The sequence below is a fragment of the Lampris incognitus genome, chromosome 6 (assembly GCF_029633865.1).
Source record: "Lampris incognitus isolate fLamInc1 chromosome 6, fLamInc1.hap2, whole genome shotgun sequence".
In the NCBI taxonomy this organism is placed as follows: Eukaryota; Metazoa; Chordata; class Actinopteri; order Lampriformes; family Lampridae; genus Lampris; species Lampris incognitus.
Window position 1 is genome coordinate 8,621,678 of NC_079216.1, and position 23,935 is coordinate 8,645,612.

The 23,935-nt window shown below is 48.7% G+C and overlaps 1 protein-coding gene and 3 non-coding genes across 6 annotated transcripts in view; all 4 read right to left on the reverse strand.

The window, feature by feature from the left end:
- Positions 1-1,838: 1,838 nt before the first annotated feature.
- On the reverse strand, positions 1,839-1,911 carry trnak-cuu (transfer RNA lysine (anticodon CUU)). Its single transcript has one exon. It is a non-coding gene; the product is annotated as a tRNA-Lys (tRNA).
- A 14-nt stretch (positions 1,912-1,925) lies between these two features.
- Positions 1,926-1,996, reverse strand: trnag-gcc (transfer RNA glycine (anticodon GCC)). Its single transcript has one exon. It is a non-coding gene; the product is annotated as a tRNA-Gly (tRNA).
- A 1,395-nt stretch (positions 1,997-3,391) lies between these two features.
- On the reverse strand, positions 3,392-3,462 carry trnag-gcc (transfer RNA glycine (anticodon GCC)). Its single transcript has one exon. It is a non-coding gene; the product is annotated as a tRNA-Gly (tRNA).
- Positions 3,463-14,878: 11,416 nt separating this feature from the next.
- Positions 14,879-23,935, reverse strand: part of LOC130114782 (contactin-1a-like) — a 135,527-nt gene continuing 126,470 nt past the window's right edge. For all 3 annotated transcript variants that reach the window (XM_056282691.1, XM_056282690.1, XM_056282689.1), the window contains 5 exons: positions 22,923-23,026; positions 22,184-22,373; positions 20,283-20,395; positions 18,720-18,873; positions 14,879-16,301 (listed from right to left, as the gene is read on the reverse strand). In XM_056282691.1, the coding sequence (XP_056138666.1) occupies positions 16,225-16,301; positions 18,720-18,873; positions 20,283-20,395; positions 22,184-22,373; positions 22,923-23,026 (638 nt within the window). In that variant the 3' untranslated portion in view covers positions 14,879-16,224. The remainder of the gene's footprint in view (positions 16,302-18,719; positions 18,874-20,282; positions 20,396-22,183; positions 22,374-22,922; positions 23,027-23,935) is intronic.

The window sequence follows — 23,935 nt, forward strand, 5'->3', positions numbered from 1 at the left end:
CTTCCTCCCTTGCTCTCTCTCTCTCTCTCCCTCTCCCCCTCTCTCTTCCTCCCTTGCTCTCTCTCTCCCCCTTTCTCCCTTGCTCTCTCTTTCTCCTTTTCTCTCTCTCTCTCTCTCTTTCTCCCTCTCCCCCTCTTCCTCCCTTGCTCTCTCTCTCTCTCCCCTGCTCTCTCTCTCTCTTTCTCCCTCTCCCCCTCTCTCTTCCTCCCTTGCTCTCTCTCTCCCTTTCTCCCTTGCTCTCTCTTTCTCCTTTTCTCTCTCTCTCTCTTTCTCCCTCTCCCCCTCTCTCTCTCCCCCTTGCTCTCTCTCCCCCCTCTCTTTCTCCCCTGCTCTCTCTCTCTCTCTCTCTCCCTCTCTCTCTCTCTCTCTCTCTCTCTCTCTCTCCCCCTCTCTCTTTCTCCCTTGCTCTCCCCCCCCCCCGACTGTCCTTTGCAAACAGAACTCGGATTTCCACCAAAAGGCTAAACTGTTGTTTGCTGAACTGCAGCGCTGCTCTCAGGTATCGGCGAACCCATTTAGGAAGCAAAAGGAAGGAAAAGGAGAAGTAAACTATTAAAGAGACGTTAAGAGCGGCCTTTTCGGCCAGGAAACCACATCTGAAAATAGATGCCGGGTCGCCGGCCGGCGCTGGCAGCGGCCTGAAAGGTTTATTTTGTTTTTCCACATTAATCAAAGGAGAGTGTAATCGCTCTCGCTGCAACAAGCTGAAGGCAATCAGACGTGTTTTATGTTACCGTCCGAATTAAACCCACCCCAGCGCTTTACCCGCCGTCCAAGTCAAACAAACCACACATTTATTTACAAGGCCAGCGCACTGACACACACGCTATTATTAGACTTGGCAGGAAGACATGTTTGGAGTGGGTTTTCATCGACTTCAACAGTAATCTGACAGCAGTAACGGAGGGAGGGGGGGGTGAAATTATTCTACTAAGCCATGATCATTTGTATATATATCGCAGTATTTCCCCTGACTCACAGTGTTGAAAGATGCCGTGAAAGACGCCCGTTTTCACATGTGTAGATAAGAAAGAAACGGGAATACCGAGTCACAATAATTCACAGCATATTTCGGCAGGTATCGAGTCGGCACGGCACTAAAATGTCGTGACGTCAAGTCAGGAGGTCACGCCAACTCCCACCGTAGACGGTTAGTGGCTGGAAACTGGGCTGGTTTGTCCCTCAACCCTCATTGAAATGCATTGGCTTGCAAACCAAATGACCAAATTTTGCAAACCGTCTCAAGTGAGGTCACCGTTACAGACCCATGCAGTCCACCCGAGAAAATCATCACATCCAAGTTCATGTTTTTCCATCTTAGTCTCCTCTGTAAATGCAGAAGAACATGAAGACGAAGACGACGAAGAAAGCGGCTTTATTTTGTCACTGTATTCTTACAACGACATGTGTTCTCTGCATGTAACCCATCCTGTTGTATAGGAGCAGTGGGCGGCTGCAGCACCTGAGGACCAACTCCGGTTCTTCTTTCCAGTGCCTTGCTCAGGGGCACAGGCAGGAGTATTAACCCTAACATGCATGTCTTTTTGATGGTGGGAGGAAACCAGAGTACCCAGAGGAGAACCACATCGACATGGGGAGATCATGCAAACTCCACACAGAAAGGACCTGGGACGGCCTGGGGTTTGAACCCAGGACCTTCTTGCTGTGAGTCAAAGAAGGTTGGATCAGTTCATCTGGACACAACGTTTACTGACAGATATGTTTCATCACTCATCTAAGTGACCTCTTCAGTCTAAACCGACTGCAGGTATCCCCACACTTATAAACAATACAGTTGCATAACAACTGGTACCAACCATCAGTTTCATATGCAAATATGCCCAACGTGGAGCTCGAACCCACGACCCTGAGATTAAGAGTCTCATGCTCTACCGACTGAGCTAGCCGGGCTGCTAAAAACACAGTGCATTGGCCGGGAATCGAACCCAGGCCTCCCGCGTGGCAGGCGAGAATTCTACCACTGAACCACCAATGCCTTGACAGGACCACGGCCCGTGCCAATCAAAGGCTGAGGCCACTGTCTAGGCCGTGACTTCCATGATGGAATCACCAGTGTCAGATATAAAACAAGGGAGGTGCACCCAATGTGGAGATCATTGCAGATTAGTGAACATATAGGGGGTTTAAAGTGATGCTGGTGGCTCTCCAACAGAAACCCTGTTGTGCTACTGTGTCTTAGTGCACATCACAGCGTGCACACATCAGTAGACACACGTGGTCAGTCACCGACAACACAGACGACAACGTCAAAAAAGCTGCTTTAGCAGCAAAATTCAGGGCAGAAAAGCATCCAAACAACTCTCGTATCATCTTACAGTAAAAACAGATCTAGACCAAAATCTGAATAAACTGTCTCGAATGAGGTCACCGTTACAGACCCATGCAGTTGATCTGAGAAAATCATCGCATCAAGTTCCTGTTTTTCTGTCATAGTTTCCTCTGTAAACGCAGAAGAAGACGAAGAAAGCCATAGTATTTTGTCACTGTATTCTTACAAGGCATGTGTTATCTGCATGTAACCCATCCTATTGTATAGGAGCAGTGGGCAGCTGCAGCACCTGAGGACCAACTCCAGTTCTTCTTTCTGCTGCCTTGCTCAGGGGCACAGGCAGGAGTATTAACAATAACATGCACGTCTTTTTGATGGTGAAAGGAAACCGGAGCACCTGGAGGAAACCCAGGCAGACATGGGGAGAACATGCAAACTCCACACAGAAAGGACCTGGGACAGACTGGGGTTCGAACCCAGGACCTATTTGCTGCGAGTCAAAGAAAGTTGGATCAGTTCGTCTGGACACAACGTTTATTGACAGATAAGTTTCATCACTCATCTAAGTGACCTCTTCGGTCTAAACTGACTGCAGGTATCCCCGACCTTATAAACAATACAGTACAATACAGTTGCATAACGACCAAAACCAACCATCAGTTTCATATGCAAACAGGCGTGAGAATTAACAACAGTTTCAATGGCCATGTGTACTTTTCACAGAGGATTTGGGAATGTTTGCAGTCACAGCATTGTAAGATGGTGACAGGTATACTCTTAGACCCCCTCCTCTTAGCTCAGGGATGGTCGTTCCCTCTTAACACAGACGGCCCGTTTGACTCCCCGTTCAAACCAGCGTTCCTGGGTGGGGACACCTGCAGTCAGTTGAGACTGAAGAGGTCGCTTAGATGAGTGATGAAACCTTTCTGCTAATAAACGTTGTGTCCAGATGAACTGATTCAACTTTCTTTGATTTTCTTACCTGGATTATTGGGCATGCATCGAGACTTCTGGCTGTGAGGCAACAGTGCTAACCACTGGGCTACTGTGACGCCGAAACATTTTGCGCCTGTGTTTTTAGCCGGGCTGCTAAAAACGCAGTGCATTGGCCGGGAATCGAACCCGGGCCTCCCGCGTGGCAGGCGAGAATTCTACCACTGAACCACCAATGCCTCAACAGGGCCACGGCCCGTGCCAATCAAAGGCTGAGGCCACTGTCTAGGCTGTGACTTCCATGACGAAATCACCAGTGTCAGATATAAAACAAGGAGGTGCACCGAACGTGGAGATCATTACAGAATTTGTGAACATATCGGGGGTTTAAAGTGATGCTTGTGGCTCTCCAACAGAACCCCTGTCGTGCTACTGTGTCTTAGTGCACATCACAATGTGCACATATCAGTAGACACACATGGGTCAAAAATGTCAAAGTGACCAGACAACACAGAAGACATAAAAAAAAAAAAACCTAAACTGCTTTAACAGCAAATCCAGGGCAGAACAGCATCCAGACGACTCTCGTGTCATCTTACAGTAAAAACAGATCAAGACCAAAATCTGAATAAAAAAAAAAACCTAATACACCCGAGAGAAAACCGAAAAAGGGAAAAAAATGGATTTCATAGGGCCCTGACAGTCTGCTTTTTCTGCTACTCACATATTCTTTGAACAAAGAACCACAGACCATCATTTCCTGCCTAAAATAGTTACAGGTTACATGTGAAAATGAAAATGGAAGAAAATAGCTCTTCCAATTATGTTTCTGTGATGCCATACCCTGGTATTATCACCCTTTGCTTTCTGACTCCAGCCCTGTCTCACGGTCCCAGTCTACCGTTGGGACGCAGCGATCCAAAGTGAAATGTGATGAGGCGCGCTGCCCCCCACCACACACACACACACACACACACACACACACACACAAACAAACACACAAGGCAGCCAATGAAGGTTCGGTTGGGAAAAGACATCAGATCTCCTGTGACCCAGGGACAAGGTCAAAGACCAGTTTTCAAAAGGCGTCCTACACCTCAACGTTGGAAAAACAGGGGTCTCGGGGTCCCTCTCTCTCTCTCTCTCTCTAGTCAGTTTCTTTGTGTGTTGGTAAATGGGGGGGGGGGACTTTTCTGCCATGTGAATGTGCGTCTTTGGTGGTATGTCTGTGCTCAGGTCTGTCAGATGTGACTTACAAGCTGCAGCACTGCTATGTATTGACATTGTACGTTATGCCATCTCCTGCTTGATATTCCTACAGTAAAACTGCAGTGCTATGCTTTAAAATGTATGAAGTTGTAATATAAAACTAGTTTGATAAGGACTGCTGCCTGTGGTTTTAAACACACGTGCACACGGTGAACATACCAGGTCAAATGAGGAATAATAGTTCATAGATTACCATACATAAGCGCACTCTAGCCTCTCAGTAGTGCAGAAGCGTGTGCAGAATCCCAAAGTCAACATTTGCAGAAAGGGTTGTTATGCGAGGAAGGGATGATGGAGGGATGAAGCCGTGCGGCAGGTGAGACCCAACAGACATGTGCGGAAACTGAATCTCTGCGTATGAAAACCTCTGAAAGGTGACACTGACAAAAATCAAATACCCCTCCATTTTTGACCGATTAGCTCGATATTCATCACGGGACGATAGTTTGGGGATGACCACCGGTGCCGCTCTAGGATCTTTCTCGTATGATCATTAGTGATGATATGATGACCGAGCGGGTAGACTCGTTCATTTCAGCTGAAACGGTCGAACAGGTTCAGAAAACCACATTTCTTCGCTGCATTGCAGCCTTTAAAGACCAGCGAATGATAACATGTACGTTTCATCACCATAACCAAAACCCCAGGATCGAGAGTCAAATGGCGATATTGATATTGTGGCGAATTCTACTGGAGCGCTCCTGCTCGAAGTCAAGTGGGTTCATTTGCATATTACCCACGATGCAACCGAAGAGTGTTAATGTTTTTGGTTATGTTGCGGGATATTGAACATGTTAAAAACGGGCATATCAGTTACAGATAGCGGGGATGTGGTGGAAGGTATGAGAGACGTTGTATTAGGCAGCATGCTGTTTCCCACCATGAGGGTAAAGAGGAGGCAAATAGGTAAGGTCGCTTCTGTGGCCAAGAAAGGAGGATGACCTGAGACCAATGCTAACTTGTATCTCTTATGGCTAGCTAGACTTCCGGTCATTAAAAGCTTGCTGGTTAGCTCTGAAAGGTTGGCTGAGAAGTCCACTGTTTGACCACGTCACAATATATTGCCTCTCTGGGTGTGAGGGAAGTGTGGCCTTGGGTTGCTAACCCAGCAGCTAATTTATTTGTCTTACAAGTTCTGACCCCCCCCCCCCCCATCACACAACCAGGATGAATGGAGGCCACTGTATTGGGGCTTGGGGACCAACTCTCACTGGAAGACTTGGTCCACCAGGGGTCTCGGGGTCCCTCTCTCTCTAATAGCCGCAAGACCCCGTTTCTAGAGCTGCCGCTGAAAAGGCGCGTTTTAAACACGATACATGACGAGAAAGTGAGTCGCTTCTATTTCAAATACCGGAAATGAGCCACTTTGCTCTTAACGAGCTCGCTAGCTAAGCGGCGAGGAAAGCTAGCTAGCTAAGTAGCGCAGAGCCATGTTAGCATGTTGCGCCCAAACAGCCACGGAAACTAAAGGGCCCGCCACACGCTTCCCTCCGCTGTCGCTGTTTTAATCGGTCGATCAACCTTTAAAAACGTTAACGGCGCTTTGGTCAGATCCCCCCCCAACGACTTTTCCAAAACTTGAACAACATTTCCCCCATCACTTTTCCAAGGATCCGGAAATCGTATCTTCAAATTTGGAAACAAAAATGGCGGCGGTTTTCCCAACCGTATGAAGCCCGCATTGAGGCAACGCGCGCACCCACCCACCCACACACTACAGCCGGTCCGTAAGAGCCCGGCCCTCTCGGGGCTCAAACGTGCGAAAGACGGGTAGCGTTAAGAGTTATGAAGTGATTCAAAGCTCAGCTTTCTTACCTCGGCTGTGCCCTCTTGACCCTCGGGGTGTTCCTCCACTTTCTCGGACGGGTCGCCCTGCAGGTCGCCACCAGCTGCCCTCGAGTCTGCCTGAAGGGCGCACGGGGCACAGAACTTGATGTTAAGGACCGATCAGCAGCCGGGTAACGAACAACCCCCCCACCCCCGCCCGCCGCCCCCGCATCCAAACTCCTCAACAACTCGCACCAACGTGCAGCCTCACGACAGTGGACCACCACCGGTCCAAGCGACATGTGCGTCCTCCTTACCTTGTAGTATCCGACCACCTGCTGGGCGATGCTGTTGATGTTCAGCATGTACTGGTGCAGCTTCTGCTGGTACTTGAGCGCGCTGAGCTGCGCCTCGTTGCGGAGGGACCTGGCCTGGGCCAGCAGCGACTGCTCCCTGCGGCCCCACCTGAGGCGCGCCATCCGCGCTTCGTGCGCCAGGGTCGCGCTCCTCTCCTCCAGCGCGTCGGCGAGCGTCCGGAGCGCGTCCACGCAGCAGTGGCTTCCCTCCGCGGCTCCTTCGCCGGGCAGCAGAAGGCCGCATCCTTTCCGGCAAACGACGCCCACGTCCCCGCCGCCGAAGTGTCGTTCGGCTCGCTTCGGGTCCGTTTGGGCTGGGCAGGCATCCGCGCCCTCGTCCGCGCAAGGGTTCGGGCAGTCGGCGCACATCGCCGCGCTCTGGGGGGGGACGCCCGCTGCCAACTTCTCAACGGGGGGGCAAAACTTGACACGGAGTTGTTTTAAGTGCAAAGGAATGTAAAATAATAATAATAATAATAATAACAACAATAATAGATGTCCTAGATACCGCCGACGTAGAGGGTCTGCCCGGTCCAGGGTGCGCCGACGGCTGAGTTACTTCTCACGAAGTGAGATGAACGCCGGCCAACAGCTTTCCTTTCAAACTCACCAGCCGTTCACTTCCCCCCCTGTCGCCAAAAAAAAGCGAGGCATGCCCCCCCCCTCCTCTCTGCCGGCCACCATGTCTGCTCTGGCTCACCTACGCGCCAGTATGCATGCATTTGCCGTCGGTATAAATCGGACGGGCTCACAATCGCGTGCAAATGTTTGGGCACTTTACAAAGTGAAGTGAAACGTGTATTCCGGTGCGCTACGGGCTGCCGCCGGTAGAGGGCGCCCACGCTCTGAAATGATACATTTGGGAAACGAAGTTGCAGATCGGAGCTATCTTGACAAATCTTTAACGAGATTTGATTGAGATATAGATTGATTTTAATTTAGGTGTTTTTTCCCCTCTTAGCTGCAAATGCCCCAGAGTGTGGAGCGTTGATACGTGTCATGGATCATGTGCATGCTGGTTTTCCCTCCTACCCAGCACTGCGCCAGCTGGTGGCCCTGATTAGTCCTCCGCAGCCTGGTTGAAGGTGTGTTAATTGGTGCAAAGAAAAGTGGCATACACGTGGCTCTCCATGGCGTAGCGTATGGTTGCGTATCACCGGGTTGTCGATGGGACGTGGACGAGACCTTTGCCGTGCCACGGCACTCAGGTCTTTCCCTCGGCGAGTCCTCCTTGATGTCTGCAGGCTGGACTCGCCGTCTGACACACGCAGCATGACATATTGCAGTCATCCCAGAGACGGCGTCAAGTTTCGGGCCTCTTGGCTCCGAGATACAGCAGAGTCTTGTTCTGGTCTGGTGTGCAAGGGGGTTACCTTACTTTTAAAACTGTGTTGTGTGTTGTCTGAGAGCCGTCCGAGAAGCCGGGCAGGTATTGGTTTACAAAGACAACAGGATGTCCCGTGATGGGATAGCCCACCTGTCTCCAGAAACACATGGCCACACATTCTTAATGTCACAAGAAAGTAGCGTGGGGGTTTTTCTTTTACCCCCCCCCCCGACCCTTTTCATTTCCACCCTGCATGAGTGAAACAGTTTATCTAGTATTACCTTGTAACGTGACTGCAGATGTCGTATATGTCATGCATATGATACCACATATACGTCATACATATGATACAACACACGTCATACATATGATACCACATATATGTCATATTTATGATACAACAGCTGCCTGAAAGTGACTCGGTTTCCCTTAGAAGCTGTGAGTTATTTGGTTTTGCCCTTTTTGTCCTGTAACGTCAGCCTGGATATCGCCGCCCCCCCCCCCCTTTTCCTCCCCATTTGTATCAGGCCAATCCAACCCCGCCCTTCCGAGCCGTCCCGGTCTCTGCTCCAGCCCCTCTGCCGATCCGGGGAGAGCTGCAGCCTACCACGTGCCTCCTCCGATACACGTGGAGTCGCCGGCTTCTTCCTTTCACCTGACAGTGAGGAGTTTCGCCAGGGGGGGCGGGCGTAGCACGTGGGAGGATCACCCTATTCCCCCCAGTTCCACTCCCCCCCCCCGAAACAGGCGCCCTGGCCGACCAGAGGAGGCGCTAGTGCAGCGATCAGGACACACCCGCATCCGGCTTCCCACCCGCAGACACGGCCAATCGTGTCTGTAGGGACGCCCGACCAAGCCGGAGGCAACACGGGGATTCGAACCGGCGACCCCCGTGTTGGTAGGCAACGGAATACGCCGCCCGGAGGCCCCCCCCCCCCAGCCTGGATATTCTGACCGACTGGGTTCTTAGTCGGTGTCAACGGAAGCCGGGCGCTGAGCCCGGCGAACCGAGACCGAACTGAGGCAGGTTCCCGGGGAAAGTAACGACCTCCTGTTCTGTTCGCCCGGGAGCCGACGTCAGCAAAAACCAACTTCACCAGCCTTTGATTGGAACGCGGGGACGCCGGATCACGTCTACAATCTAAATCCGCCCGCGTAACTGGTTCCGATCCACAATGAAGGCGGCGGCGGTTGCACGAGCCCAGCTCTCACGTGCTGGATAGCTGACAGGGGAACAGCACGCCTAACACCTGGTTCCGGGTGGAGGACCAGGCACGGCGTTAGCCTTATCTATAATGAAACACTATCTCTGATGTGTTTCTACTGTGGCCCCGGCCGGGGCGGTGGTGGTGGCGGTGGTGGTGGTGGGGGGGGAGGGAGAATGGTTGGCTTGAGATGTAAAAGTGGACATTTCACCTTAAAACCGGAGGAAATGCATCATTTGAGGGGATTCGCTGAAGCCGGCCGTAAATTATAGATGACGCTGAATTCTCCACCTGATCCCCAGCAGGAGCTGAAGCCCCGCTCTGATACTCCACCATTATTACACACTTCCACCTTCTGGCCGGGCTGCTCCTTACAGGAGGCGTTAATCCGCAGCTGCTGATAACGGCGGGGGAAGCGATTAGGGGTCTTTTACTACGCCGGGCGACTGACTTGCTTCTGGAAGAATAGTTGTTTTCTTCTTCTTTGTTTTTTTTTTTGGCGGGGAAAGCCCCACATCGCCAATGCTGGAGCCATACATCTCCTACGCATGCGCACGCATATTCGTTCCCCCCCCCTTTTTTTTCTCCCCAATTGTACTTGGCCAATCACCCCACTCTTCCGAGTCGTCCCGGTCGCTGCTCCGCCCCCCTCTGCCGATCCGGGGAGGGCTGCAGACTACCGCATGCCTCCTCCCATACATGTGGAGTCGCCAGCCGCTTCTTTTCACCTGACAGTGAGGAGTTTCGCCAGGGGCACGTAGCGCGTGGGAGGCTCACGCTATTCCCGCCAGTTCCCCCTCCCCCCTGGACAGGCGCCCCGACCGACCAGAGGAGGCGCTAGTGCAGCCACCAGGACATGTACCCACATCCGGCTTCCCACCCGCAGACACGGCCAATTGTGTCTGTAGGGGCGCCCGACCAAGCCGCAGGTAACATGGGGATTCGAACTGGCGATCCCTGTGTATAGACCGTGGCGAATAGACCGCCATGCCACCTGGACGCCCGCCGCCCCGCCCCACATATACACAAATTCTTGTGCTTCTATCATTGTGAGGACCACTCATTGACTACGTTCATTCCCTAGCACTTAACCATAACCTTAACCATCAGAACTACTCGTCCAACCCTTACCCTAACCCTACCCTAACCCTTACCCTGACCCTAACCTAACTTTAACCTAACCCTAACCCGACTTTAACCTAACCCTTATCCTAACCCTAACCTAACTTTAACCTAACCCTAACCCAACTTTAACCTAACCCTTACCCTAACCTAGCCCTTATCCTAACCCTAACCTAACCCTAACCCAACTTTAACCTAATCCTAACTTAACTTTAACCTAATCCTAACCTAACTTTAACCTAACCCTAACCCAACTTTAACCTAATCCTAACCTAACCCTTATCCTAACCCTAACCTAACTTTAACCTAACCCTAACCCAACTTTAACCTAACCCTAACCTAACTTTAACCTAACCCTAACCCAACTTTAACCTAATCCTAACTTAACTTTAACCTAACCCTAACCTAACTTTAACCTAACCCTAACCTAACTTTAACCTAACCCTAACCCTAACCTAACTTTAACCTAACCCTTACCCAAACCTAACATTAACCCAACCCTAACCCTAATTTAATCCTAACCTAACGCTAACCCAACCCTAACCTCACCTAACTTCAACCTAACCCTAACCTAACTTTAACCTAACCCTTATCCTAACTCTAACCTAACCCTAACCTAACTTTAACCTAACTCTAACCTAACCCTAACCTAACTCTAATGCAACCCGAACTCGAACCCAAACCTAGCCTAACTTCAACCTAACTTTAATCTAACCCTAACCTAACCCTAACTTTAACCTAACCCTAAAAGGAGTGACGACCGACCACACACACACACACACACACACACACACACACACACACACACACACACACACACACACACACACACACACACACACACACACACACACTCCAGCAGCCTTGAATTCAATGGAAGCGCTCTCCAAATCTGATAATCTTTCTCAATTGCACACAGCGGACGCTTGCTTGAACCCTAAATTAACCACTGTGGGCCGCACTCTGCACCACCTTTCATTGGTGACCTTTAATCGAGCAGCCGACGGCGCTTTTATTTCTGAATCTGTACACACACTCAGCCTTATCTGTCCTCATAATGAGATTAACTCCGGCACACACAGAGGCTCGCCCTGTGGCTAGAGAGGGACCCACATCCCTAATCACACCCCTATAATTGCTAACATTTGGGCTTTGCATCTCCAGCCGAGCACAGGTGAAGAGACGGATTTTCAGACCTGCGCTCCAGATAAGACCTGCGAGTCACGCAGGGAAGCTCTGCTTTGTGAAAGGTGCTTTAACTGCGAGGGCTTATTGTGATAACGTACCGAACTGACTGAAGAAGCTGTTATTTACTAAGCCCTACAACCGACAAGTGCTAACGAGGAAGTGGGTTTCTTTCTCTTTTTTTGAGGAGTTCTTTCTTTTGTGGAAATTCTATTGAGACGTCCTTTAAAAGGCCTCCCAGCAGGATCACACTGAGAGCTCTCACTTCCACAACGTACTTCAGGAAAGAAAGCCCTTTCTTGTTTGCAGTGGTGATGGACAGGTTGACGGACGAGATCAGGCAGGAGCCCCCGTGGACTATGATGTTTGCGGATGACATTGTGATCTGTAGCGAGAGTAGGGTGCAGGTTGAGGAGAGCCTGGAGAGGTGGAGGTATGCACTGGAGAGAGGAGGAATGAAATTCAGTAGGAGCAAGACGGAATACCTACGCGTGAATGAGAGGGAGGACAGTGGAATGGTGAGGATGCAAGGAGTGGAGAGGACGAAGGTGGGTGAGTTTAAATACTTGGGGTCAACTGTCCAAAGTAATGGGGAGTGCAGAAGAGAGGTGAAGAAGAGAGTGCAGGCAGGGTGGAGTGGGTGGAGAAGAGTGTCAGGAGTGATTTGTGACAGAAGGGTACCAGCAAGAGTTAAAGGGAAGGTTTACAAGATGGTTGTGAGACCAGCTATGTTGTATGGTTTGGGGACAGTGGCACTGATGAAAAGACAGGAGGAGGAGCTGGAGGTGGCAGAGATGAAGATGCTAAGATTTTCACTGGGAGTAACGAAGAAGGACAGGATTAGGAACGATTATATTAGAGGGACAGCTCAGGTAGGACAGTTTGAAGACAAAGCAAGAGAGGCAAGATTGAGATGGTTTGGACATGTGTGGAGGAGAGATGCTGGGTATATTGGGGGAAGGATGCTGAATATGGAGCTGCCAGGGAAGAGGAGAAGAGGAAGGCCAAAGAGGAGGTTTATGGATGTGGTGAGGGAGGACATGAAGGTGGCTAGTGTGACAGAGGAAGATGAAGAGGGAAGGAAGAAATGGAAACGGATGATCCGCTGTGGCGCCCCCTAACGGGAGCAGCCAAAAGTAGTAGTAGTAGTAGCAGTAGTAGAATGCTGACAGAGTTGACTAGTTAGGATTTCTCTACGTCAAAATGGTAATGGCCTCTAATCAGACGTGGGTAACCCACCTCCCCCTTCTGGCTGCGGCGCATTTGCGTCGCGGCATCTTTGCAGGGTGGTGTACGACACGGTGCCGGAAGGTGGGCCAGTGGAGGGGGACCACGGCGGTGGGCAGTGGCGACTCTAGACGCGTGCAGGGCCCTTCTCGTAGATCTCCCCAACTACTTCTGCCTCACACATCCATGCTCCCTCCCTTCCCTACTCCCTCTTCAGCCCCTTGCCAACTTTTTAGCATTTTCAAAATTATGCGGTGGGTGGCGTTAGGCTGGCGACACGGTGGCGCAGTGGTTAGCGCAGTCGCCTCACAGCAAGAAGGTCCTGGGTTCGAGCCCCGGGGTAGTCCAACCTTGGGGGTCGTCCCGGGTCGTTCTGTGTGGAGTTTGCATGTTCTCCCCGTGTCTGTGTGGGTTTCCTCCCACAGTCCAAGGACATGTAGGTCAGGTGAATCGGCTGTACTAAATTGTCCCTAGGCGTGTGTGTTGTGTGTTGGCCCTGTGACGGCCTGGTGGTCTGTCCAGCTGAACGACTGCTGGGCCAGGCTCCAGCATCCCCACGACCCTGAGAGCAGGACAAGTGGTTTGGATAATGAACGAATGGAGTTAGGCTCGCACCTATGGGAGCAGATACACTTTAAACACCATCACAATTACCGTCATTAGTTGCTTAAATTAAGACACCAATGTTCAGAATTGCTGCTTTAAGCAAAGCGACAAACAAGAACCCGTCCCCAGACGTCCCCTCGGACATGGCGAGTGATTATGAACTGCGTGTTATACTGCAAGGCGACACAGTGAAATGAAAACAGACCAACTTCATAGTTAATTACACTTTAATGTTCCTTTTAAATCCAGCCAATGAGAGTCCAGTTTCATCCCTCTCAACACGTGCCACTCATGTCCGGTAAAATGTCGTAACTTCAGCACACAGCCAATCACGTTGCACCGGCACCGGTGATGTCATCAAACCCCGACCATCTTACACACGGGAGGCCGCAGGGCCTATTTTCCTCTGAAATTGGACGAGCAGATCCTTGTAGTCAGTGTAGGGGGGTCTTCTCTCCGCACTACAGCGAATCCTCTCCCAAAGGCTTCACACGACACGACTTGCTGCTCGACACAAAGCAAACTAATGCGCGTATTAGATCTGATCGCTACTGTCTCTGTCTCTGACATGAAGGGACGCCACTCGGGGATGGAATGTATTTCAGATGAAGCTGAGAGGTTGACAGGTTTTGTGCGAGTCACTGCAAAGAATGGAGCATATTTTCATTTTTTTTTACAGCACCGTTTCGTTTCCGATGTCGTCATGCATGTTAGGATGGAGAGCCGCCGTCTCTTTCCGAAACGTCCAAGTTCAAGGCATTCATGCATTTGGGCGACTCTTATCGATGACTGGTCGCATGAGGGGAAACTGGGAAAAGCACTTTGTGGTGGATGTTGATATAGTCACAATGTAGAAGCATGGCTAGCATCGGTCCCACGAAATATGAACCCATAACGAGGTGGGGGAGGGGGGGTAGACCTCTAAACTGCCCAACCCGTAGTCGGTTGGGCATCACACGTATTAATAACCACAAACGCAAACGACACCGGTCGATACCGCGTATATACCTCTGAGCACCACGTAGCTGATGACCCAGACGACAGCGGGGGCTTCTGGGAGAACTCAACGAGCTGTGGACGGTGTTATACATTGTAGCGAATTCGGGGGAGCAGTCTGGGAGACCGTCGCCATGGCCAGGACGCGAACCTGTGTCTCCCGCTCCGCAAGCGACGACGTTAACCAGTCGGTTAGCGATGCCTCCTGCGGTGCGGGCGACACGGGTTCGCTTCCCGGCCGCGGCAGTTCCTGTGGTTTCGTTGTTCCCCCGAATTCGCTACAATATATTGTGATTATACCTGGTCCGTTGCTGCCACCTATAGGCGGGCCGGGGTATTACCACAATATATAACAAACGGGTTGTGTAACGCTGACATAGCCGGCCTTACTTCTTTATCATCCGTCGGCTCTTGTTTCGACGAGAAGCGGCACCGTTAAGATGACTGTCACAGGAGCTAGCCAAGTTGTGCCGTTAGAGAACATGAAGTAGCCGCGGACGTTCCGCACATGGCACCGCCACCGTGCGGCGTGTGAGCGTCGCTACTGCGGACCGCCGTGGCTTCATAGCGGCGCTCGCACGGAGCCACGGAGGGAGGGAGATCATGGAGGGTTTGCAGAAAGAAAATGAAACGACAACATTCTTTCTCCACAAAGCAGGAGCTGGTACCACCGAGGTCCGAGTGATGCAGTCAAAACAAAAGCCATTAAAGTGGAAACGTACACTAACAACGTATTCTTCGGTCACGGCGTGTGTGCGACCTCTCAGTTGGACACATTGAAACGAACGGCGGCACGTACTCCCGTATAAACGTACCGTCATCTCCATGGCAACCAGCATCCCGACAGCCAGACGCTGCGCTTCGTCTATACCGGAAAGCGTATTTTCTCCTATGTTGTCAAGCTTGTGGTTTAATTTACATTCAACGCTGAAAATGCCAATACACGCCCCACAGAAATTCTCCCGCGTCTTTTCTTCTTCTTCGCTGTTTTTGAATACGCCACTCCCTCCTGACATCGATATGAACATGCGCAGGATTGTAAAAACGGTATCACGACAGCGAGGCGCGCGTCACGAAGCACACGGAAGCGCGGACAATATCGAGTCAATCCACGTGTTTGCTGACGAACTTCTTATATCAACGGTATATTTGGTAGCAAAACCATATAAATCATTGCATATATTACTTTAGCATGACATAAATCGCTTCTTTTTTTTCCTATACGATGCTTGCTGATGAAACAGAGTATGCAAGGAGCGGATATTTGCTTTGACTGTATCTCTGTTAGCAGAGGGTGTGCTTCACCTTTAAAAAAGAAGAAGAAGAAGAAGATCATCTTTAAAAAAGAAGAAGAAGGAGAAGAGCATCTTTAAAAAAGAAGAAGAAGAAAGAAACAGGAAGTCCACTGAAAAGAATCACACAAGGACGTTTTCATAAACCTGTACACTTAACCTTCACAAGCGTCCGGACCGGTTCGTCTAGATATGGAATGCAAGGAGGGATCGATTATCCGGAACGCCACGCCGCGCCTGTGAGAGAGCCACCTAGAGGCCGGGCCGGGCCGCGGCGCGCCCCCGCCCTCTCGCCGTCCATCTCCCCGGCGAGGCGTGGTGAAAGGTAAGGGTACATGTTAACGTAAGGCATATTGAACAAAGTTAGACAGAACTCCTTCGACGGTCCTGCGGAGATGCTTTGCGGGTATTAAATAAGGGATGTCTTTGTCCATTTCCAATTCTCTTTTTTTTTTTTCTTCTTTTTTTTTCCTGTGTCTTTTTCCACGAACATATTCCAAAGGGGGGGGGGGGGACGGTTGGAATATGGTTTTCCGGCCGTGGGGCAAAAAACCAAAACGAGTGTGGAAAGAGTCAAGTGATCCTCATAGGTGTCAACCGTACAGAGTCTCCTTCACGCCGAGTGAAGACAAAGATGGCGGCACTACATTCAGAGGTCCGGGCCGAGGAGGGCCACCAGGAGCAGGGAGACGAGGCTGAGAGACTGGGCGGCCACGACACCTCCACCTGGGGTACACAAGCAAGACGTACGATATAATATGCTTCACTTGTACAACACATTTTCACCACAGAGTTATAAGGTGCTTTATAATCAAGAAAAGACAAAAAACAAATGTAGTGGATCATCAAACTAAACCTGGAGAAGTTAAGTTTCTTCTTCTGGTTTTTGTTCAAAGCCTCGCTGCAGAGTTTTGAACAACCTTGTTGTATGAGTATGTGCCTATAAGGGCTGCTGATGATCGTACTCAAATGACTAATTTAGAGGCCTGCTTGACTGCTGGGAAATATTGGGACGTAGTTAAATGTCCTGCTTTTAAATTCGGATAAAACTGAGATGCTGGTCGCTGGCCCTGCTAGACACACACACCCGTTTGACCAAGTAACAATAACAATCGACAACTCTGATTACAGAAAATGTGGCAGCCAAAAATCTCAGTGTTTGAAGGGGCGTCCGAGTAGTGTAGCGATCCAGTCCAGTGCCTACCAACACAGGGATCGCCTGTTCGAATCCCCGTGTTACCTCTGGCTTGGCCGGGCGTCCCTACAGACACAATTGACCGTGTCTGCGGGTGGGAAGTCGGATGTGGGTATATGTCCTGGTTGCTGCACTAGCGCCTCATCTGGTCGGTTGGGGCGCCTGTTCAGGGGGGAGGGGCAACTGGGGGGAATAGTGTGATCCTCCCATGTGCTACATCTCCCTGGTGAAACTCCTCACTGTCAGGTGAAAAGAAGTGGCTGGTGACTCCACATGTACCGGAGGAGGCATGTGGTAGTCTGCAGCCCTCCCCGGATCGGCAGAGGGGGTGGAGCAGCGACCGGGATGGCTCGGAAGACTGGGGTAATTGGCTGGATACAACAGAGGAGGAAAAAGGGAGGAAAATCCGAGAAGAAAAAAAAAAGCAAACAAAAAATATAAATTTTCATTCCAGGCTTTTCAAGGGCCTTCCTCCCATTGGGGCCCTGGGTAGTCAGTCCCACTTTTATCCCCACTACGACACCCCTGGAAGGATGGATGGATAGTGTCCATTTGGTGGTTGCTTTTAAAAGGTTTGTCATGCTTATTGTGTGGGAAGGAAAAAATATCTCTCGTCTCATATCAAACTATACATATACAGTGCAGTGTATAGTCCATATACATATACAGTGCAGTGTATAGTCCGTATGCATATACAGTGCAGTGTGTAGTCCATATACACATATCCACACTTGTATTACTAAATCAAGAGAGCCATTCCGACAGTACAACTGGCCGCTGATTTGAGGATTTGCCACAGACAGTGAAAACAATTTGAGACCTCTCGAGTGGACTCACTCTCATCCATCACACTGAAACCCATATATGGTGGATGAGGTGTGATAATAGACCCCGTCTGTGAGGAGACCACCTTAAATGCCCCTCCATTTGTCAATGCCTTGCATTTGAACCCAAAGCCCCACACCCCCTGCAATTTCAATTCCCGGCTCTGTGAAATCAAGCTGTCAGGAGGGTCTGGACTGAACGATAAGGGATAAGGAATGACAAAAAAAAGGAGGGGTTGGGGGTTGGGAGGGTTTCCTCAACTCATCTCATCAAGATCAATTACAGGGGTTTAAGACCCCCCTCCGCCTGGTCGGCCAGCCACTCAGTCTGCAGACCAATAAGGGGATAAAGTCAGTCAGCCATCGCTGGGCTTTAGTAACGGACCAGTCCCCCGTCTCATCCACCTCCCCCCGTCCAAGCTGTGAAATGCGGAGTGACAGCCCGGCTGCGGCCTCATGGGAGCCCTCTGACAGTGACAAATGATTCCTGGCTGCCATCTTTAAACCTTCTATAATCCCTCCTGCAAAAATGACAGCCCAGCAACGAGCAGTCACAAAATGTCATGGAGCGACAATAGATTCTGAATGTGACCTGTTCACTGGGGGCTGTCCTCCTTTTTTTTTCTCCTTCTTTTTTTTGTGCCACTGCCATGAAACCAAACTTGCATAAATTTATAGGTTTGAAATGAAAAGGGCGTATTATTTTTCTCAATAGTTTACTGTCAGACACTGATTTACATTTCACCGGCCAGTAAATTGAATATGGCATCCAGTTTGCTGCTGAACAGATGACAAGTCTCTGTACGGTGCACGTAAAGTGTTTCACTGTGAAGCCTGCCAAGCCTTCATGCAGTACTACAGCGTAATACAAATCTCAAACAGTCACAAAGCCACATTCAGATGTACTGTATGCTGTATGCTGCAGAAAACCATTTCCGTTTAACCTGTATTCAGTCTCTTGAGTCTCATTTCTTGTTTCGAAAAGGCAACTTTTTTCAAGAATTTAATTTAAACTAGATACACTGACAAGATGTGCAGTTTTATGCATGATAAAAACCCCTCGGGTATTTTTTGTTCTGCAGCATACAGTAGTTGGATGGAAAACATCAGGAGTGTGTGGGTCACCTGAGATACGGATGCTCGCCACAGCCCCGTCCCCCCCCTCGCTGTGCGCCCTGACTTCCACCACGTACTCCTCTTTGTGCACAGGGAGGTCTATGTACCGCCTGCTGGTGGTGTACAGAGTCCCTACAGAATGGCCATACTGTCTGTACAGCACCTATACACACACACACACACACAGTGAAAAGCATATGAAAAGCTTAGCTCCAGATGCTTTCAGAAGTCACGTTTATAAAGAAAGACAAATATAGTACAAAAGTATATTCTATACACATATGAAGGTGATGGGATAAAATATAACAGGCAAAATATACTATGAATCTACTAGGTAAAACTAAGGCAGAACTACATAGATGCATAAAAATACACAGGATGATACACACAGTAAGATTGCGCTTTGTGTGCAGGCACAATGTGCAGTTGCAACAAGCACAATAACAGTACAATTGCAGCAAATTGATAAAATTAGCCCCATAAAATATGAACACACATTGAAATGTTTACATTTTACTAATTTACAAAGCATAAAGTCAGCATTACTTACTTACAGCACTGTTAATTACTGTAATAGTAACCTACAATGTAATTTCACAGAAATAGTAATTATATTAGTCAGGATTGCATGTCATGTCAAGTGCATTTAGCACAAGTAAGCAACAGGAAGATCACCACTAGTAATGAACTGAGTAATGGGGGATGCAGCAGATAGAAGTGATACTGTGACTATAGTCAGGAGTAACGTTAAAGGAGTTCCAGACAGCGGATGGTGATCAGGATTTATATATGACATAAACACCACACTACTAGAACCAAATAAAGTTGAATCAGTCCATCTGGACAAAACGTTTATTGACAGATACGTTTCATCACTCAACTAAGTGACATCTTCAGTCTAAACTGACTGCAGCTGTTCCGAAACCAACGACCAGTTTCATATGCAAATGTGGGTGTGACCATTAACTAGAGTTTCAGTGGCCATGTGTACTATTACAGAGGATTAGGGACTGTTGCAATCATGCTGTACTGTGAATAGTACACATGGCCAGTGAAACCCTAGTTAATGGTCACACCCATATCTGCATATGAAACTGGTCGTTGGTTTCGGTCGTTAGGCACTGTATTGTTTATAAGGGTGGGAATACCTGCAGTCAGTCAGTTTAGACCGAAGAGGTCACTTAGTTGAGAGATGAAATGTATCTGTCAGTAAACGTTATATCCAGATGGACTGATTCAACCTTCTCTGATCTTCTTACCTGGATTATTGAGCATGCATTAAGACACACTCCTACAAGACACTCTTCTATCAAATGGTTTGAAGGAAACAGGAAACAGACATCAGTGAATTCTCTATTGCTCGATTTTTTTTTTTAGATTTTTCCTGTTTTTTTAGGGAGTTGTTCCTTATCCGATGCAAGGGTCTAAGGACAGGATGTTGTGTTGCTGTAAACCCCCTTGAGGCAAATTTGTAATTTGTGACACTGGGCTATACAGATAAAACTGACTTGACTTGATTGTTTTAGCACATCTTTACTCGCTGAGACTGAGAAATGAATGAAATGCGCCCACCTTGTAGCCATCTATAGACGACTCGTTGGCCAGCGGTTCCACGTGTTCCCAGGCGACATTTACTGTGATGCCCTTTAACTTTTTACCAATTATTCTGGGGGGTCGACTTGGCGCTGGGAAGAAGAAAAAGAAGACAGAAGAGTAATGAGCAGCTACACACCGACACAAACCACTGACATCTTCTGCACAAACGGTGACCGCGCAGCTTTCTCCACCTTCACCACATTCCGCAGTTTAACTGCAAAATCCGGTTGACCCTTATGACGCGAGGACGAAACAGAAATTAACTGATAAATGTAAAATCAGTCATGGCGAGGCAGGGCAAGTTTATCTGTTTAGCACATTTCATACACAATGGAAATTCAAAGTGCTTTACATAAGGTATAAAAAGACATTAAATAAGAAATATAGAGTAAGATAAAACCAACAAAAAAAGTAAATAAATTCAATTTGCTTAATTAATTAATAAAATAGTAATAAATAAATAATTTAAAATTAAATTAAAAAAAAATAATTATTTAAAAGGTTAAACACGTGGATGATAAAATAGCCAGAACTGGTTAAACAAAAATGCATTCAAATCATAAATTGATAAAAACCAAGTTATCTGATACAATCAGTATCAAACGTAGTAAATACTAAGTGTGGCAAAACCTAAAAATATTTAAGATGGCTTTATTTATCCACCTTGAAATTCATTTGTTCACTTTCTACTCCTAATCAATTTTGTAAACTGCAGTTTCACTCCCAATCACTTTTATCACATCGAGGACACTTCATTTGAAGCTGCCGTGTGACGTGTCACACAAAGTTAACATCCAACGACTCTTATTGATTTTCTAACCAATCAGATTATAGCAGTACCATGTAAAAGGATGTACATTTCCTGCTAACTGCATTCAGCTAGCAGGTGAACTGATACTGCTTACAAGACTGGGCTGGCTAAATTTAGTACTTTTTTCTTTTTTGGGGAGGGGGATTTCCCCCCCTTTTTCTCCCCAGTTATATCCGGCCGATAGCCCCACTCTTTCCAACCCGTCCCGGTCGCTGTTCCACCCCCTCTGCCGATGCAGGGAGAGCTGCAGACTACCACATGCCTCCTCTGAGTCACCAGCCGCTTCTTTTCACCTGACAGTGAGGAGTTTCACCAGGGGGGCGTAGCGCATGGGAGGATCACGCTATTCCCCCCAGTTCCCCCTCCCCCCTGAACAGGTGCCCCGAGCGACCAGAGGAGGCGCTAGTGCAGCGACCGGGACACATACCCACATCCGGCTTCCCACCCGCAGACACGGCCAATTGTGTCTGTACGGACACCCGACCAAGCCGGAGATAACACGGGGGAGTCTTTAATTTCTAATGGACATCTGGGATTTAGAGTGGTCAAACACCAGCGCAATTATCTGTATCACCATCGGTGTCAGTAAGTAAAACCAAAGCGACATTCTCCAGGATTGTATCTTCAAACTGATGTTCTCAAACTTTTTCATGTAAATGAATGTCCATTTGTTACTATCCGTCACCCACTATGGTAAAACAATAATGACTCACTCACTCACTCACTCTCAATTCATGAAAGCCTTTCCTTCTGAAAGTGTTTGCATTTTAAAAAACAGTGTTGGTACAACACTTCCCGTGTAAAAAAAACTCGAGCTGCGCATATGAACCAAGATAGGAACTGACACGTTTGACTTCAGTCAGCAGTGATTGGCCGACAACAGAGGATAAGGCGAAACTTCCTCTCTGGTGGAGCAACCAGAGAGAAGCATCGAAGATAGTCAATTAGCAAAAGACAGTAATTTTAACAGAGGGTAGAAATCTTTCAGCTTTCCACTTTACACAAAGCATTTCTGTCTCTTCCACCCCCTGTCGGTCCTATCTGATCACTTTAAAGGACAACCTACGGGCTTTCTTGGTGTAGATCTCAAGGTGCTGGCTGGACGGCCCATATCCAGCGGCGTTGTAGGCCCGGACCTCGATGAGGTAAAAGGAGGAGGGCTTCATGCCCTCCAGCTTGGTGTGGTTCTCCTTGCTGGACACCACCGCCCTCTGCGCCCCCGCCTCGCTGTCTTCACGCTTCCTCCAGTACTTCACCTGAATCGCAAGAAGTTGAAGAAGGACACGATTTAAGATCCGCGTTACACGGCCGCTGAATCCATGTAAAATAAAATCCTGAAAAGGCGTGCAAGATTCACAACAAACAGCGAACGCAGGCAGCAGGAGAGTCAAGAGATGGAAAACCAGACCTGCAACACAATGAAATGGTTCCTCTTCAGCCAAACTGGATATATATCAACTGATATAATTCTTGGCATTTCACATTGATGGGATGTACACCTCACTGGATAGGCTGTCAATCCCAGCAGTGCATAATAAATTGACCTTAATTACTATTGCTTTTATAGCCCGTCTCCATCTATCTTGTGTTTATATATTTTATTGTTTCTGTAGACAGGTTTCAGCCAATGCCAAGATAATACTAATCACAACTGTATTCTTGGTATTGACCCATGTGTGATAATTAGGCCCGGCATTTTTTCAGCTTTTTATTACTTTCATGTGAACTTCATTGTGTCGCATTTCATACAAAATTTGCTTTGCAATCAAAGTCTTTTTATTTCATTGATTGATCAACCGACTGACCTGGTATCCTTCTACATTGCTCTGGGAAATAGGAAGCCACCACACGATGGCCTCTGTAGCAGAGAGAGCTCTGCCCTCCACACTGGTCGGAGCTTCAGACGGTGCTGTAGGAACACATGACATAAGACACGATAAACTCTAATCAATAGGAACACTGAACCATGCAGAAGCAAGCAGACACAAAACAATATAGTAACACAACTACCATACAAACTAGACATTGTACATAGTTGGCAAGAATACCCATCTCAAATAGCGTCCTCTCTATCTGAGTAATGAACAGGCATGGCTGCTTTAAGATGCTGAGGGTGTCCGAATACCCATACAACAACTGTAATACGTACTATACCAGGAATCAGGAACACTTTGTCATTTCATTTCATGCACTTGTGCACATGAAATGAAACGAAACAATTTCCCCCAGCCCACAGCAGTGCAACACAAAGACAAAAACACACTACAAGAACACATATATCCAAACTAACGCATATCCAAACTAAAAAAAAAAAGAAATCACTGTCCATGAGAACGAACGCCAGCCAGGATGACTGTTGGAACTGCCGGTCTGCATGGGCTAGCAGTTAGCCTAGCCTGCCCCGCTTCTGCATCCTGTCAGACCGCCCTCGGTGTTTCCTCTTTGGGCATAGCTACAGCTCTGGTCAGGGCTGTGGTCCTTGGGCGAGGCTGCCACCAGACCGCCCACGGTGTTATCGGAACTGCCGGTCTGCATGGGCTAGCAGTTAGCTTAGCCTGCCCCACTTCCGTGTCCTGTCAGACCACCCTCGGTGTTACCTCTTCGGGCACAGCTGTGGGCAGGGCTGTGGTCCCTGGGCCCACAGGACGCAGCAGACCAGGCTCTCCCAGCCATCAAACGAAGACAAACTTAGACACAGATGTGGACCAAGACACTGCATGGATGGTACTGGATGAGGCCGCCGCAAACGTGAATTCATGCCGCCACCTTCCCACACCGGCACTGAGTGAGGCTGCTGCAAACATGAATTCATGCCGCC